Source organism: Chenopodium quinoa, unplaced genomic scaffold, assembly GCF_001683475.1.
Source record: "Chenopodium quinoa cultivar QQ74 unplaced genomic scaffold, ASM168347v1, whole genome shotgun sequence".
Lineage (NCBI taxonomy): Eukaryota > Viridiplantae > Streptophyta > Magnoliopsida > Caryophyllales > Amaranthaceae > Chenopodium > Chenopodium quinoa.
In genome coordinates this window covers 2,926,136-2,944,460 of record NW_018743977.1, presented here as the reverse complement: position 1 = coordinate 2,944,460, position 18,325 = coordinate 2,926,136, and the positions used below count along the sequence as shown (strand labels likewise).

General features: G+C 37.9%; 1 protein-coding gene across 1 annotated transcript; it reads left to right on the top strand.

Annotated features, from left to right (window-relative positions):
• Positions 1–6,964: 6,964 nt before the first annotated feature.
• LOC110689793 (putative GTP diphosphokinase RSH1, chloroplastic) lies at positions 6,965–18,325 on the top strand. The gene is made up of 24 exons (XM_021866600.1): positions 6,965–7,308; positions 7,473–7,684; positions 7,778–7,957; positions 9,600–9,665; positions 9,752–9,844; positions 9,922–10,053; positions 10,141–10,242; positions 10,324–10,401; positions 10,477–10,548; positions 11,529–11,636; positions 11,876–11,973; positions 12,502–12,562; positions 12,687–12,749; positions 12,866–12,922; positions 13,089–13,190; positions 13,489–13,626; positions 13,776–13,907; positions 14,012–14,098; positions 14,176–14,247; positions 15,480–15,566; positions 15,645–16,080; positions 17,291–17,352; positions 17,446–17,514; positions 17,597–18,325. The coding sequence occupies exons 1-24, from the start codon at positions 7,284–7,286 to the stop codon at positions 17,681–17,683; spliced, it is 2,619 nt and encodes an 872-aa protein (XP_021722292.1). The 5' UTR covers positions 6,965–7,283; the 3' UTR covers positions 17,684–18,325.

Here is an 18,325-nt window from a genome sequence, read left to right as displayed (position 1 = left end):
GTTTCCAGGCTAAGCGATCAGTCGGCCACTTTAAAGAATGGATTTTTTTTCAACCAAGTAGGAAGGTGGTTTCCTACCTGCCTTGTTTGTTTTTTAAGCTGGAGACTCTAGTCGGTCCAGGCCGACTGTTCCCCGCCATTTTTAATCTAGTGTGAACAGGCGCCGTATGAACACCTTTTTAGCTTCATACTAAATTTTTTTAAAGAGTGACCATGGAAACATAATTGTTACCTAGTGGCCAAGTGACTGAGTAGTAGAGGTAAAAAGCGGTGGGTACCGGTTGTTCCCCTTTATTCGCCAATGGTTGTTGGCTATTAACTCATAAGATACCAACTGTTCTTATCCCAAGTAGTAACAGTCGGTCGGTTGACACGGATGGTTACTGCGAACACTTGTTTGACCTGATTAGTCAGTTAAGAGAGAGGTATCCTTGTCCGGGAAACGGCTACGTGGTTGTCTTGGTTAGACAGTCGTATAGGTGCCGTGTAATGATTTTATAGAACAATGTTCCACCCAAAACGGAGTTGCTCTCTGCGACGAATTTCATCCGGATGGATGCCGTCGGACGCCTGCTATAACGTTGGGACAGGTCGAATTGAATTTTTATATTTGGATCAGTTGGCTTGGCGCCTGGTCTGATTATTTTAGCCATGAGCCTTTGATAGTTCTTGGTGAACTGTGTTCTGGGAGAGTAACCGGTTGTGTGGAACAATCGGCGTGTCCCTCTTAAGTAAAAATGAAAATTAAACATGGAGAGTAGCCGACTGTTTGTCAGTAGGCATGCCCCTCTTAGTACAGAATTGAATGAAACATCAAACTTTTATTAAGCAGCCATCGACTATTTACATCATTCAAAAGAAATATTTCTTAAGATTATCTACATTCCAGGTTCGAGGCAACGGTTGGCCGTCTGGTGTTTCCAGACGGTAGGTACCGTCCCTGACCTCTTCATAGATTCGGTAGGGTCCTTCCCAGTTGGGAGTTAGTTTGCAAGACTCATTAGCCCTACCAACTACATCCATTTTTCTAAGTACAAAGTCCCCCACTTTGAGTGGGCGCCTGTGTACTTTTTTGTTGTATGATCTAGTCATTCCCAGGCGGTAAATTTCATGGCGCAAGACAGCATTGCCCCTCCTTTCAGGGAGTGAGTCTAATGCCAGGCGCATGGCTTCCCAGTTTGCCTCTTCGTCATATAGCATTACTCGAAGAGTCGGCTCGTAGTGTTCTATTGGAAGAACAGCTTTCGCACCATAAGCTAGGAGAAATGGAGTTTCTCCAGTCGCCCCTTTTTCAGTCGTCCTAATGGCCCAAAGAACATGTGGTAACTCATCCGCCCATAGGCCGCCTGCTCGTTCAATCTTTTTCTTGAGACCGTCTGAGATGATTTTATTAAAAGCTTCCACCTGGCCGTTTGCTTGTGGACGGCCGACTGATGCAAAGTAGTATGCAATTCCTTGGTCACCTAACCAGCTTTTGAGAACAGGCGTCTCAAATTGGGGACCATTATCAAAGACCATAGACATGGGAACCCCGAACCGAGTGATGACATTTTTCCAGATGAATGAAATTACATCCTTCGTCTTGATTCCCTTTACAGCCTCCGCCTCCACCCATTTAGTGAAGTAGTCGACTGCAACAAGTATATACCTCCTTCCGCCTGTAGCAGGCGTATAGGGACCCAGAATATCCATGCCCCATTTAGCAAACGGTAGTGGGCTATGAATGGTAGTGAGATCAGTAGCCGGACGGTGAATTAGTTTGCCAAACCTTTGGCACTTGTCACATTTTTTCACCATCTCCATTGCAGCTGCTTCTAAAGTAGGCCAAAAGTAGCCCTGCCGCCTTGCCCGCTGAGCAAGCGTCCTACCGCCTATATGGGAAGCACAGTAACCAGAGTGAAGATCGCCTAGTATCTCTCGCCCCTTTTCTGGAGTAACACACTTTAAGTAGGGTTGAAGGTACCCCCTTTTGTGAAGTTCTCCCTTTATCATTTCAAAACTGGCTGCTCGTTTTTTCAGCGCTGCCGCCTGATGATGATTATCCGGCAGGGTACCGTTTGTCAAATATGCCCTGATTGGATCCATCCAGGTTGAGCTTCTGTCTAGGATTCCAATAGGGTCTTCCTCGATGCTTCTTTTCTCCATTACTTCCCAAAAAACGGTTCGATGAGTATCACAAGAGGCGGACGATGCTAATTTTGAAAGTGCATCCGCCTGGTTGTTTTCTGATCTCGGCACTTGAGTCAGATGGAAATTTTCAAGGGAACCGACTGCCTGTCGTACCGCCTGTAAATACTTGATCATGGCTGGATGGGTTGCTTCGTATTCGCCATTATACTGACTCACTATCAATTGTGAATCGAAAAAGGCGTTTATCTTTCGTGCCCCTGCCGCCTTGCACATGCGTATTCCGGCTAGTAAAGCTTCATATTCTGCCTCATTGTTTGAAGCCTGAAAACTGAAGCGTAGAGCATATTCGTACCTGTCGCCTTCTGGCGACTGACATATGACGCCTGCTCCACAACCATTTGAAGTAGAGCTTCCATCCACATATACCTTCCAGACTTGGTCTGGATCTTGAGAATCAGGGGGACGAGTCATCTCAACAATAAAGTCGGCAAAGGCTTGCCCTTTCACTGCTTCTCTAGGCTCGAAAGCAACTTCGAGGCTCTGAATTTCTATGGCCCATTTGATCATCCGGCCTGACGACTCCATGGTGGTCAGTGGCCGCTTGATAAGTTGATCTGTATACACGATGACTGCATGTGCCAAAAAGTAGGGCTTCAAATTTTTAACAGCCATGAAGAGTGCAAGACCAAATTTCTCCACTAAGGGATACCTCAACTCGGCATTTTTCAATACATGACTGACAAAGTAGACCGGGAGCTGACAGCCGTCTCTTTCAGCAAGAAGAACAGCTCTTAACGCATGATCAGAGACGGCCAGGTACATGTAGAGTACTTCTTTGGGCAAAGGGCTGACCAGCCTTGGCAAGGAATGCAAGTGAACTTTCAATTTCTAGAAGGCCGCCTCAGCATCTGGCCCCCATTCAAACCTTGCCTTCTTCTTAATGGCCTGGAAGAAGTATAAGCATTTATCGCCTGATCGACTTAGAAGTCTTCCCAAGGCCGCCAGACAACCTGTTAATTTCTGAACCTCTCGGACGGTACGAGGCGACTGCATAGCGATGACCGCCTGCACCTTCTCTGGGTTCGCCTCTATTCCTCTCTGATTGATAAGGAATCCGAGAAATTTCCCAGACTCAACTCCAAATACACATTTCTTGGGATTGAGCATGACATGGTGCCGCCTGAGTGTGGCGAAAGTTTCTCGGAGGTCCGACAGATGATTTGTCTGAAGCTTAGACTTGACAATCATATCATCAATGTATGCCTCGACGTTTCTCCCTATTTGATCAAAGAACACAGTGTTTATCATTCGCTGGAAGGTGGCCGGGGCATTCTTAAGACCGAACGGCATAACCGTGTAACAGTATAACCCTTGATCAGTGACGAAGGTCGTCTTCTCCTGATCTTTCTTCCATAAAGGAATTTGATGGAAACCAGAGTAGGCGTCCATAAAGCTCATCAAAGCATGGCCGACTGCCGCCTGCTGGCTTTGAGGAACGATGCCTAGGAGCCGGTTGTTCAAGCATAGGTTTCATAAAGCTGGCTGTATTGAGGCAGTTGGGAGCCTTGTATTTTGACGCCTGCTTTCATTAGTTTAGCGAGGACACTAGGTGTAGTTAAACAGCCAAAGGCTTGACTAGCTAGGTGCATCTCTGTGCTCAACCACTAATGCCGGCTGTAGCCTAAGGCCGGCTTGGCTTGTGCGAGCGCCTCAATGGTGGACTGGCAACGAGGGCCGCCTATTCTGAAAATTTACAAACGACTTCTCAAATTCAGGCGTCCATACCCATCTTGCGTATCCAGCCATGCATAACATTCTCTCGTTCTCGCATATGCTGCTTTATTAGAGCTAGCTTGAAGTTCGACATTGAGATATCGTCTTGCACATTCTCAAACAAGGAACTTTTTGGTGTTAAACGGTTTCGGACACCATTAATAACCAAGGTGCGCAGCCGGCAACCGAGAGTTTGAGTTCAACATATTACTTGCATTTTACTTGAGTTTGAGTTTGAGCTCATGCCTTTTCAACCAAGTGCCGACTGTTTTAGGTGAGTCGGTGTACTTAACACATGCGCCTGGCTGGGGCTGGGCTGAACGCCATCGGCTCTCAGCAATTTAGTTGGTAAGCTAGGCAAGTGATACAATTGGTGATAAGGCCGGTTTATTTTGCCATGATGTGTCGGCTGTCCTCATAGCGTTCTTGCCAATTATATATTAGCCGTTGTTCATTAAAGAGTGCCGGCATCTGGCTGCTCCCACAAGGTGAGTTTACTCGCCCATCGCCATATCTAGATGGTCTTCATACACTAAGTGTGAACGGTACACACTCAATCATACGCTTGTCGCTTGTATTAATCACCATAATGGTTATTGATGGTATGATGCTGCTGCTTGTATGAGAGAAAGGGGGGTTTGTTAGCTTCTCTTGATGGCTTAAAAGCCGGTGGTACAGTGCTTCCCTACATACATACAGCCGCCTAGAGGCCTACTTTGTACATACACACGAACTCATTCGACTTGGCATTTAGAGTCGCTTGTTCTTGGAGTGCCGTTTGATATTCTGCTGTTTGCCCATGATACTTCGAGATTCAAGAATCACTTAGCTTGAGGTTACATGTGGAGCATGCCGGCTTCTTTCATGGTTACGAGGACTTGTTTGTTTGAGGAGTAATAAATGCGGAAAGTAAAGGTGGGAGATCTGGTTCCTCTAGGGGAGGAGTGATCAATGTGTTTAGACTTCTCTAGGTGAGAGTCATCAATTGCTGAATCCCCTTTAATGAGGATTAATTAAGTATTTATAGTCTTGAGAAGCGTGCCAATCCTAGATTTAGGTTAACCAGGGCAAATTGGGCTTCTCTCGGACTTTGGGCCTTGGTGGCCATTTTGCCTATTTGGCATATGGGAGGCCACGTGGCGTGGCCTGATTAGTCCATGTTGGACCTCTTAGGGTGACAAGTGGCGGACACTGATTGGCCCACGTGGTGGACACGTGGCAGGTCCGGATTGGTCCATTTGTCATGGGTAATTTTTACCCTAAACAAAAAACATGCTAAATAAACTAATTTCAAGCAATAAAAAACCAAAACCCAAAAATCAATTACATAAGCTTTATGAAAATAATAAGAAATAAAGGAGGAAGAAAATAAGACTAACCTTTTTGTGTGGGGGAAAATTTGGGGATTCATGGGGTATTTATTAGAGAGAATTATAGGGTAGAATTGGGCCTCATGAAAATAATGGGCCAATTAATGAAAATAATGGGTCAATTAAATAAACAAATGGGTTAGGCTTTGTTTTTATAACAATGGATTGTAGGATATAGGTTCATAAATTAATTTAGCCTAAAATAATTTTTGACCCAATTAATAATTTGAAAATTAAATTCTAGAAAAATACAAATAAATATTATAAATAAAATAAAATTTCATTATAAAATATTTAAAAATACGGGGGATTACACTAAATATCCACAACTTGAATTGGAAGCCATCCACACAAATTCTAGCATCCAAATCATCCAAAATGTCAATGAACTTATCTTCAATTTCATAAGTAACTGTTGCTTTAATTTCTTATTTATTTTCATGCAACTGATAAATAATACTTCGTATATGTTTTCCTCTTCTCGTGACAATCTTTTAATTGTCTCATAAATTGATATTCCTTTTTTCTTCTCTTTCAAAGATTAGGTATTATTATATAGGTTTAAAAGATTCATTATTATATGATTATGTTATCAATTATTTTCATTTAGTTAGATGAGGTAATACAAAAATATTTTTCCTCATGATGGAGCTACATATCCATTCATGGAAAGTTGTATTAAGACAATGATTCGATTTGCCAGAATTTTCAAATTTAAGTTTTAAGATTCATAGAAGATTTTTATATGTCTTTGTTTGATTCGTTTTCATTGCTAATAAAAACCAACTAGTTTTTAGGACCCGACAATGCCTCTCAGGTTATTACATATATTATAATAATTGTGAATGGTATTAAAGATACATATTAAGACATGCTTTATAATTTTTTTTGCTATTAAAGACACATATTAAGACATAGTTCAATGGTTAAGTTCTTATTAATTAACCTTGAGATCAAGGGTTTGAATCTTCATATAAATCATGTTACTAAATTTTTAATTAATTAATTAATTAATAATGTGTAATGACATGGAATAATAGCCAATAACGAAAGTTGGGAGAGTGCCACGTGGCATGTAGACTTGAGTTGAAATGCCTTGGAGAGTACCACGTGGCATGTCGACTTGATTCGAAACGCCTTTTAATATATATATAGATATAGATTGCATATGTTGTGGTTTTGATTATTGAAAGTTAGTTCCCTTTATGACTTCCTTAAAAACAAAGTCTTAATGAGTAGTTTCACCGGAGAACATTTCAATGGAGGATAGAAAATTTCAAGCCACTTCAATAGAGACTAACCTCAACAACCATTTTCGGTGGCTTCATCGCCGAATTAATTGAAAATCCTAAGAAATAAATGGAGAAATAAAAAGGTATGGTTAGCCCCAAACCCAAAGGGTAGGGTTCGTCACCCTTATCCATTGAAGCTGCTCGTGAGCTTTGGTTTCTCCATTAAAGTTGCTCATGAGCTTGGAATTTTCCATTAAAGCGAAAATGGTCCTTCTTCGACATATGAATATGCCTCGTCTTAAAGATCAAGAAATCCGGAGTAAGGAGAGAGATTATAATGAAAAACATATAATTGAGAAATTCTCTTAACAGATAAAACCAAGACATGTGGTAAATTACAACTCTACAGATAAATACATATTTATCCCAAAGCATTGTCTTTTTTTTTTTTTTTTTTTTTTTTTTTTTTTACGAGTACATATGATAAAATAAATATCCCGTACATTGATACGAAAACGAGTAAAAATCCAAAGTCATTCGTGTGGCCTTGACCACTCTCTCCTAAGATAATTTTGTTGAGTCCATTTTCTCGTTTTCCATTATCATTGTTTTTTGGGTTTAATTTGTTATCTCTCCCTAACCAAACACTCACCTTATCAATTCAAAATATACCACCAAACAACAATCTCAACTGCTTTCGATTTTCCGCCATAACTCTTCTCTCTCCTCCAATTCTCCCTTCCATGTCTGCTTCAATTCCTCATGCTTCGCTCTAGAATATGGCGTCTTCTCCATCGATTTCAGGTACTCCTTCCATTCTCAATTTCAATTGTTTATCCACTATTTTTGTTCAATTTTGAGTTCAAATGAATTTTGATTTTGAGGTGTTGTTTTCAGTTTTTCTGAATTGAATTTTGAATTTGGATTTTTTTCAATGTAATTCATGACTTTTATGGTAAATGTTTCAGTTGAATGTGTGAGTGTGTGTAAGTTGAAGCTATGGAGAGGAGAAGGAAGTAATGGGAGGTATTATTGTAGTGTTGTGTCTTGTGCTTGGAAAGCTCCTAGGGCTCTTACTGGTTCTTTAGCTAGTACTACTCAGAGTTCTTCTTCGTTGTCGTTGTCGTCGTCATCATCGTCTTGGCCGAATTCTAATGGAAGATTCAACCGGCATATACATGTGAGCATCTTCCTGCTTAATGTATTGTTTGAATTGAGAATTAGTTGTTTTTTTTTTTTTTAAATTTAACTTGGGGATTTTATGGTTGAACAGAGATGTAGGGTTCCTGATGCTAGAATCAGTCATATGTCAGAGACTTCCTGCTTTATTGATTCTGAATGGATGTTAAAGGCTAACTTGCAACATTTGAATTCGAAAAGATGGAGATGGCTTTGCACGTCATCGCCTGGCTCTAATTCAATTGATAATGTTTCAGCTGAAAGTTTGTGGGAGGTATGCTCGATTGCTCGGAGTATGACATGGTTAATTATCATCTTGAGCATCATTTTGTGTTTATCATTCGTACAAACGTTTGCAACTATACCTTCTAGAGGATTGCTAGTTCTTGATGATAGATGACAAAGTTTGATTGTAGAATGACCCTATATGGGAATGTACATGCTGTATAATTATTTGCTTCAATGCTTTGAAATTTGGGACTTTTTAGAGTTCATACACTATTATTCCCTATCTAATAAAAATAAAATGAAGAGATGGAAAAGAGGTCCAAAAAACTTTCATTTATTGATTTGGCATTGTGAAATTTATATCTTTAGGTATAATATCTATTAATTTAATTTGACATGATAGTTACTAAGTCCCTGTATGGTAATGAGCTAGTAGCTGGTTGACATAACTAGTTAACTGGTTTGACTAGCTCGTTGCATTTGATCTCTTTAAACCATCTATTTTACTAAAAACCAAACTAGTTTATTGCAAGAATTGCAACAACTCTGACAAAAAGCTAGTTAAGCAGCCTTTTTGAATCAGCTTATTGTATTACCTTTTAATTATCTATATTCCAAATACTAAAAATAGCTAAATTTGTGGTCAAACCATCTGATTGTTTACAAAAAGCTAATATCTCATCAATCATTACTTTACCAAACAAGGCCTTTTTACTTTTAGTACTCATATATAGTCATCTAATAGAGTATTTAATTAAAATATAAATACTATACTAGCTATTCAAGTAATTTTGAATGATTGGTTTGGGTTAATTTTTTTCTTACGAGAAGTGAAAGAAGCATTGTCTGGTCTAATAGTTGAAGTATTAGTAGCCGGGCTAATAGGTTTTTTTTTCCTCATTGGATATGTAAACTGGAAGTTTAGGAGAAAAACTAACACGCTATTTGTCAAATATGGGTGTTGGCTGATATATTTCAATGTAAATATTTTATAAGAGTTAGGCTTTTCTTGTTGCTATAGACTAAGATATACTTCCTTTGTTATTTTTAAATGCGATGTGGGAGGGGGGGGGGAAGGGATGCGCGTTATATTAGGAGAGGAGAGATAGAAAGAGTAAAAAGGACACATGTGATAGAAACATAGATATAGAGAATCATTGTTGAAATAAAGTAATTTGCAATAAATTTGCAACTTCCAAAATGGAATATGCTGCGATTAATAAAGATTGGGGGAAGTATGTTAATGAGACGTGTCATAAGATTATTCGTTGGTTGCTTTTCTCGTGATTAGGATTCATGAGATGGGAACACTTCTTTGATATTTTTCCCTTTAAAAAACTTTTTACTGCGCTTTTGAATGACTTTTGTTGCATAAATTAACCTAGTTAGCCTGTATGAATTTTTCTAAAATTTGTTTGGAAGATCTAGCTTGTTATGCAAACCTCAGCAAGGTTAGCTCATTGCAAATAGGTATAGAAGAGAAAAGTAAAGGACCTGTTGAGCTTCTAAGAGTAGTTATTTAAAATTTTCACTGTATGTTTTCTGGCTTTATTTGTGTAAAAGTGAATGCCCGTCCGGTAAAATTTTGGGGGATATGGTATGACCATGAGCTTTAGCTGATATGTGCATGTCTTATCAGTTACTTATCCAGAGTTTGTAACTTTGTCTATTTCCTTGCTGCCCCTCAGGATCTTAAACCCAGCATCTCATACCTACCTCCTGGTGAACTCGAATTGGTTCAGAAAGCCCTTAAGGTATCACTTGAGTATCAATTTTTTCCTCATTGGTGAATTCTGTATCTTAGATTTGGGGATTCATGTTGATAAGCTGGCTGGCACAGCTTGCTTTTGATGCTCATGATGGTCAAAAAAGACGCAGTGGGGAGCCCTTCATTATTCATCCAGTTGAAGTTGCACGTATCTTAGGAGAACTTGTAAGTTGGCGTAACTTTAATCTATGTTTTTCTTCAAGTTTGTGGTTCTATTTTATGGATTGTGATCGTGATTTTAGGAATTGGATTGGGAGTCTATTGCAGCTGGGTTATTGCATGATACTGTTGAGGATACAAATCTTGTAACATTTGACCGGATTGAAAAGGACTTTGGTTCTACTGTTCGTCACATAGTAGAAGGGGAAACCAAGGTGCTACTTCTAACAGTTCGAGAAGATTAGCCATTTAGCTGTTTCAGGTCATTGTTCTGAATCTACATCTGTATCTTCTTTTGTTAGGTTTCAAAACTTGGAAAACTCAAGTACAAAGATGAAAACAGTTGTGTACAAGATGTAAAAGCAGAAGACCTACGACAGATGTTTCTGGCAATGACAGAAGAGGTGATTTGGCACATTTTGCTGATATCTCCTTATTATTTTGTCTATTGTAATTACCAGTTGATGATTAAATTTCTGATTTAGGTCCGTGTGATCATTGTCAAACTAGCTGATAGATTGCACAACATGCGTACACTTTCACACATGCCATCTCATAAGCAGGTAATGTTGAATTTAAGTTCAATGCATTGTTGTTACATTACTAATTTACTTCTCTTTCCTATTTGTTCCATCCAGAAAAGTATAGCACTTGAGACTCTACAGGTGTTTGCCCCTCTGGCAAAGTTGCTGGGAATGTACAAAATAAAGGTATTTTTGTTCACCTTCTATCAAAAGCTTTTTTGTGTCACAATAATATTTGGATGTAGTGTTGTCTTATATGAGTTGGTGAACTATTTTTTATGTCTAAGATAGATTATCAAATGAACTTAAATGTGTAAATGAAGTTGTTGCCTTTCACTACTGTGAATATATCTCAGATTTAGTAGCCACTTCCTTCGGTTAAAGTAGTTGTTGCAGTAATTGGGCCAGGACTTTACGCCTATGTGTGCTTGCCATTAATTCTCCCTTAATGGGCAGTAACTGCAGCGGATCTCACTAGTTTGGATATAAAACCGTAAAAAGGTTTCCTTATGTGTTGGTGGTGTTATTGTAGTTAAAATCATGTCACGTAGAAATTAGGATTTCGTTCAAGTGGCACATCATTCTTGTTTAGGCATGTAATTATAGGTGATTTTGAGGTTTTGAGAAGCACAAGATCTAATACGTGGCCTATGTAATGCAAAGAATTAGTACACGGTGTTGAACCTAGGGCATTGTGCAAGGGAAATCTTTGAGGGGTAATAACTCTTTCCCTGCATCTTATTTGAAGACTATTTCATCTTGGGCTCAAGAGCTTTCAGATCAGTGGTCATAGACAGGCATTCTAAAACAAGCACTTGAGCTGCACAGACATTTTACACAAAAAAACCTTTTTAAAATTGAAGTAAAATTTCTTTACAAAAGTTGTATCTTGAAACATGAGTACTAAATTGAGCTACCGTGTTCTGGAACTGTCTACAAGTATTAAGATTGACTAGATATTTCACGTTCAGCTTGTCATTTTGATGCCTTTACCGAACCATCTGGGCATGTGCAGTTGCCAACTTATGTGTGAAGTTTTGGCTTATTATTCCTGATCTAGTGGTGTGTCTCATAGAGTTTTCATGAAATCCTATTATATCAAATAAAGTACTTTATGCTTTTCCATTTGGGATCTAATTTGTGGGAATGTCTTTTCTGTGTTGCAGTCTGAACTCGAGAACCTATCATTCATGTACACAAATGCTCAGGAGTATGAGAAAATCACCAAAAGAGTTTCTGAGCTTTATGAAGAACATGAGAAAGAGCTAAGTGAGGTAATAGTTTTTTCTTTTCCTCCATGTAAATGTGTGATGAAAATGTCTGCTATGTTGTTGGATCTTTTTATGTAAGTGCCAGACTGCTCTGACATTGAGAAAGTCTATTCTTTCCTGTTACATTGAGAAAGAATCGTAACTTACCTGTTTTGATTCATCTATAAGATTTTGTTGAAAACTAACTTTGTTTGTATTACTTGTTTATTCCTTTTGCTTACTGTGCCTTTCCTTCTTTTCAGGCAAACAAAATTTTGGTAAAAAAGATTGAGGATGATCAGTTCTTGGACCTTGTGACTGTTAATACTGAAGTGCATGCGGTACTTAAAGAACCTTACAGGTCCAGCTGTTCTTTGCCTTTATTTCTATTCTTTTTTTTTTTTTTTTTCCTTTTTTTTAAATTGTTGAGCCTTGTTGAGTTTGCCAATTTTTTTATGTGAAATGCTGTTGCCATAGTACCTATGTATGAGGGAGTCCAGTGCCCGGATTGGCCTGATATGATGGGGTACATGCTATTTTTTGTTTCCGTTGTTTTGAGTTTTCATATTAGTCTTGTGGATACAACAATCTCATGTTTGTGGTTACAACCAAATACCGGTGAATTTATTGTTGAACTAGAGATGCAGAAGTAGCTTTTAACAGATGCACCATGTTAGGATCCTTGGCTGTTGCATGACATTTATTTTAATTACCTGAATTTTTGAGATAATTAATCTGTATCACATATTCACTAATGCTGTCACTTTTTTACTGGTATACCTGGAAACAAAAATGAATCTTTTCATCTTTTAGTATATGTTTCTGTAAAGAATTTTGATATTGAAATTGAGTGGGTGTGTAAAGCTGATTGGTTTTGATGAATTTGCAGTATCTATAAAGCTGTAACCAAAGCAAATGTTTCTATAAATGAGATCAACCAGATTGCTCAGGTGCTTTCCCCTTTCTTATTCTATTTTAACTATCAGAACAGTTTTTAAATGTATATTTAGTGAGTCAATCATTTAGCACCATCTATCTTTTATTATAATTTTAGAACTTGCTGGCTGCTTTCAGCTTCGTATCGTTATCAAGCCTAAACCTTGCAGTGGAATCGGGCCTCTGTGTACTTCTGAGCAGGTGAAAGTATCATTCTTTGTCATGTTTCCACAAAGTTTTTAATTGGGGATTTATTATTGTTTTATTTTATACACTGTATTTTGATATTTAGTTTCTTCTGATTTTGTACCATGCAGATATGCTACCATGTTCTTGGGCTTGTACATGGTATATGGACTCCAATTCCTAGATCTGTGAGTTTCTTGATCTCTTACAATAGGGCGTGTTATGGAAATTTAAGGAGTTCTTCTTTTGGAACATGTATCTTTTCTCCTTTTCCAATGCATTAAATATCTTAGAGCCAATGGCGGATGAAATCTTCTAAATTTGCTCTGTTGATGTCTTTCCTTCTGTGAACAGATGAAAGATTACATTGCGACCCCAAAGCCTAATGGTTTTCAAAGTTTGCATACAACAGTCATCCCATTTCTTTATGAGAGCATGTTCCGGCTGGAAGTTCAGGTTGCTAAAGAAGTCTCTTTCTCATTTCAATTGTCCGCTATATAAATTACGGGGGTCTGAATACTCCAAATAAACACATGGTTCTCTCAATTTTTATTTATGTCTTCCCATCAATGTTTAATCACAAATTTACAACAGCTGATCTTGCAGGCCTCTGCATATAGTTAACTATTGATATGTATGTGTGTTAAGTAAATAAAAAAATCTTGAATTTTGCTGTTAAATTATATGCTGTTATCAATTGTATCATCTCATGATTCTCTGTGGCCCTTTTCTTCAAAATTTTCAATTGTTTTAGATTAGAACAGAGGAGATGAATCTAATAGCTCAAAGAGGGATTGCTGCTCACTATTGCGGGAGAGTCTCTGTTGATGGTTTAGCTAGGAATTCAAGAGGGAAGCCAGTCTGTTTTAACAACAGCAATGCAGCACTAAGGGTATCCTATCTGTCATGTATTTGAATTTGTGTTTATACTAGTCCCTTGTGAATTTTATATTGTGTTGGCCTCCGCTTCTCCTTCACCACCTCCTTTCCATCGTGGCATTTTTCGCTAATTTTATGGATAAAGTCTTTTCATTCCTCTAGATTGGCTGGCTCAATGCAATAAGAGAATGGCAAGAAGAATTTGTTGGCAATATGAGCTCTAGAGAGTTTGTAGATGTCATCACGAGGGATCTGTTAGGCAGCCGTGTTTTTGTATTTACTCCCCGTGGAGAGGTAAAGGATGCTGAATATCTATTTGAGTTAGTGACCATATAGTCGATAAAAATTATAATTATCCTCAACGTTTGAACAATGATATTGCTTCTTGTTCTGGACAGATAAAAAATTTGCCAAAGGGAGCAACAGTTGTTGACTATGCATATATGATCCACACAGAAATTGGAAACAAGATGGTGGCTGCAAAGGTATATATTAGTTGTTAAGCAGGCGTCATTGTTATCTTCGTGAATTTTTTTGTAATCAGATGTGCACTTTTCCTCAGGTTAATGGGAACCTTGTTTCTCCGACGCATGTACTTGCCAATGCTGAAGTTGTGGAGATAATAACTTATGATGTAAGTGCCTGGCTGACCTATATTTTTGGCTAAATCTAAATTTGTTATCTGAAGTCTATTTTGCTGAGGTTTCATATCTTTGTACTCTGTCTAATTCTTGTCTCGTAACTCCCTTTAGAATTGGAAACCTTTAATTATAGCTGTTGTAGTGATGGAACTTCGAAAGATCGAAACATATGGTCTACTGTAATGAGACTAATGACTACATCTTTTATGCTATCTTTGGGGATTCATCTCAATATAGTATGTGTGTTAAGGGATTATAAAACTTAGGAAAGATTATTATGTCAAGGTACCTCTTCACATAAAAAGTTACAGGCCTTGGCTTTACCATAAACTCTTCTCATGCATCACCTTCTTGTTGTTGATTGGGTAAAGTCATAGTGTCTTCTCTTAATTTCCTGATCACAAAGCCTGGCTTGCTCGTTCTTCAGATAACTTCTGTAATTTTGCCAAGAAACACTTGCAGAAACTCTGAACCGCAGTTTTTGCATTTCTTTTGAAAGGCAAAGGTTCATATAAAGGTGAAGCTCAAGGTCATTGTCTGGACATCAGTTTTTAAGGACACTCATGATAATTTGTAGGTGTAGTGGCCAACCGGAGCTTTGTCTGCAAATGTTTGTGAAATGCGCTACAAAGGTGCAAAGTATGATCCGCATCATTTCCTTCGTTGTGTGGTGGCTGGTGTTCAAAAGCTTGGTTTTAATTTATTTTTTTTTTAAATTTTTTTTTTATTTATTATTTATTTATAAAATAAGGGAGTTTTGGTGTTATGCTTCTTTGATGGGCCAATTGTAGGTGTGTTTTTTTTTTTTCGATCTTGTAGGAGAAAGCAATATAAGTTGCTTTGGAGTTGCACACCTAAGGCAGCTATTGGTTGGTTTGGTTGAAGAGTTGATAATCAATGACCTTATCCATCATAGAAAGGTCAAAGGTTAATGGAACAATGGAATTATGAGGTGGCAGTGTTGTGGGATTACTCTTTTTATATTTATTTATTTTTTACTTTTACGTTGTTCTGTGGTGTCCAGTGTCTTGCCCACAGCCCAAATATTTTCTTCCTGATGTCCAGTGTGACTGGCATGTTTTTTAGTAATTTTTGGAAGGAGGATGGCTTGTCCTTCCATTTATATCTTCGTTTGTTACAGCAATTAGTATTTAGTATTTATGTTTCCGCAAGTAGCTGCAAATTGATTTTTGTATTCACATCTTTTTGATATTCCATGTCTTAGGCTCTCTCGAGTAAATCTGCTTTCCAGAAGCACAAGCAATGGTTGCAACATGCTAAAACTCGCAGTGCTCGTCATAAGATTATGAAAGTGAGTTTTTACTGATTATCAGCTAGATTACTGGGTTGATTTGCTGATGTCTATGTTAACAACATTTTGTTTGCACAGTTTTTGAGGGAACAAGCTGCATTGTCTGCTGAAGAAATCACTACAAATTCTATCAATGACTTCATTGCTGATTATGAAAAAGATGTACAGGAGGAGACCTTGGACTTTTCCAGAGCGAGCAGGCCAATTTCAAATACAATATTTGAGACTTTGCTGCTACCTCAAAATCCTGAAGATCTTCAGCTGTCAAATGGTGCTCTTTGTATACCAAAGGTCAATGGGAAACATAATAATCTAATAGAGCATTCAAGTTTGGATGAGGGGCAACTATTATCACAAGATAACGATATTGCCAAGTTGATTATTGCTAATACAACAAGGCCTAGGGTAGTCCTTCCAGAGCTAGAAAGTTGGCAAACCAGCAAGATTGTTGCTTGGCACAGCATTGAAGGGAGATCTATTCAATGGCTCAGTGTAGTTTGTGTTAATCACCGAGGTAATTTTCTGGTTTTTTTTTCTTTGCTTCAGCTTTTGGATCATAATGTGCTAAGTTCATGGCTCATTAAAATGTCTTTGCTCCTTATCTATTGTGAAGTGGACATTGATTGTGCATATTGGTTCAAGGGTCAGCCAGAAACAACCTGTTCTGGGAGGGGGGGGGGGGGTGGGTTTAAGGTTGGGTATGTTTGATCCCCCTTACATGTCTAGGGTGGGATCCTATTAACAGGCATTTGGGTAGTGTTGAAACTGTTGATAGTGTGATGTCGATGTGGTTAACATTCATTGTGGAAAAAATATGCATTAATTTATTGGGTTGTCAAATTTAAATTACTTCCAAGATGTACTAGATTTTTTTCATGGAAATATAACTCCAAATCCAAATGTTTGCACAATTAATCAGAGGTTTGATTGTGATCATTTTTACATACAAGTGAAATTATAAGAGGATGATCAGAGGCTTGATGTATTGATGTATCGATATATTATTAGAAGTATCAGAGTTTAAAGCCTGTAAACTTTGACTCTAAAGTCAATATCTAAGAATTATAGGAAAATATGTATAAAAAAAGCTTTTGAATGAAAGATGTCCTGAATTTTTGGCAAGGTTCAACTCCTATGTGATATTTTCTTTATTGGAAGCTATGTATAACATTGACTAAATGACCATAGTAATTTATACATTAGTTTTTTCCAATTTAGGTGAACCCCACTTGCCCTATTAAGGCTATTATGTTGAGAGCAGGATTTTTGGTGCAGTTATATTCATGAGTTCACTTGCAGTCTGCTAAAGAGTACGTCAAGTCTTAAGTTAACTTGGGTAGTCAGATAAAGGAAACACTATTATAGATTTATTCAGTTTCATGTACTCTGAACTCCTTACTGGAGTTTTTTGTTTTTTTTAGTATATATATATATATATATATTTTTGTTTTTTTTTTTTTTTTTTTTTTTTTTTGGGTCCTTCCCAGTGATACTCCTTTCTCATGTAAGTGATTTTCTAACTATAGGACTAGATTTCAGTGAACAACATATGCAGAGAGGACTTGAGAATTTCTCGGTTTATAATATGGTCCATTCAAGTGAGAAGTAATTGATGGCTAAAAAAAATAAAATGTTTAGACTCATTAATTTTGTTTTACATTATGGATTATGCACCAATTCCCTCATACTGGTTTCTGAAATTCTGTACACCATAATATTTTCAGGTATGATGAGCCAAGTCACAACAGTCTTGGCATCTTTGGGGATCTCAGTGTGTTCCTGTGTGGTGAGATGAAGCAATCAATACATATTATATTAATATGAATCTTTTTAAGGAGTGTGAGTGACTTATTTGCTTTTTACATATTTACCCAAATAGGCTGAACTTGACAGAGGGAAGGGTATTGGAGTCATGCTATTTCACATTGAAGACACTTCAAATAATCTGGTATTTTACTTTGTTTTGTCTTGAATTAGTCAACTTTTCAAGCTTGTAACAGCTAACAATTTCTAAATTCATTCCTTTTCAGAATGATGCTTGCGCAAGAATTGATCTCATACTTGGTGTTCTGGGATGGTCCACAGGCTGTAGTTGGTTGAGCTCCCCAGAATTATAGAAAATGCTTATATTGAGCAAGTTATGTATGGATTATTCAGAAAGAGGAGGAGGAGGAGGGGGGGGGGGATGAAGAAAAAAAGGTGTGGCTGGTTGTTGGTATCACATAATATATCGTTATCTGGTGTTCTTCACTGCAACCCACTATTTTTGTTCTCCAAGCAATTGCTGCCTTGCAGGCTTGTGAGTGGAAGTTGTGTGTGAAGAGACAGAGACACTTTCTGATGATTTGGTTTGTTAAATCAGAATCATGGATATTTTTGGTTAAACATGGCAAAATAGATAGCATGAGCCGATTAGCTCATATACTAAGTCAGGGTAGTGTATATACAGAGAAGAGTTGTATAGTTAGGAATAGGTGTAAAGGGGGAATACAAGGCTCCATCCGCTGGGAAAGACAAAGGGAGAAGCCAACATATCTATGTGTTAATTTTCAGAGTACATTAATGTATTTACTTATCTATTCATTTTCTTCTGCATGACTCTTCTTGGAATCATGAAGTCTGTTTCGAACTGGCGGTGATTGTGGTGTAAACTAGTTATGCTGCATTCTTCGCTCAGGAGCTTGACTGTAATTCTTTGTTGACATTAATAAAGGGTCAATGATACATTGATCGATATTGAAGGGTTTAAAACCCAAATC

Bases quoted from the DNA above. Each gene is read 5' to 3' on its own strand.
- LOC110689793 (XM_021866600.1), top strand. From the start codon at position 7,284: ATGGCGTCTTCTCCATCGATTTCAG. The intron at 10,549-11,528 runs GTATTTTTGTTC...TCTGTGTTGCAG, and splicing joins TGGGAATGTACAAAATAAAG to TCTGAACTCGAGAACCTATC. The intron at 17,353-17,445 runs GTGAGATGAAGC...TTACCCAAATAG, and splicing joins TCTCAGTGTGTTCCTGTGTG to GCTGAACTTGACAGAGGGAA.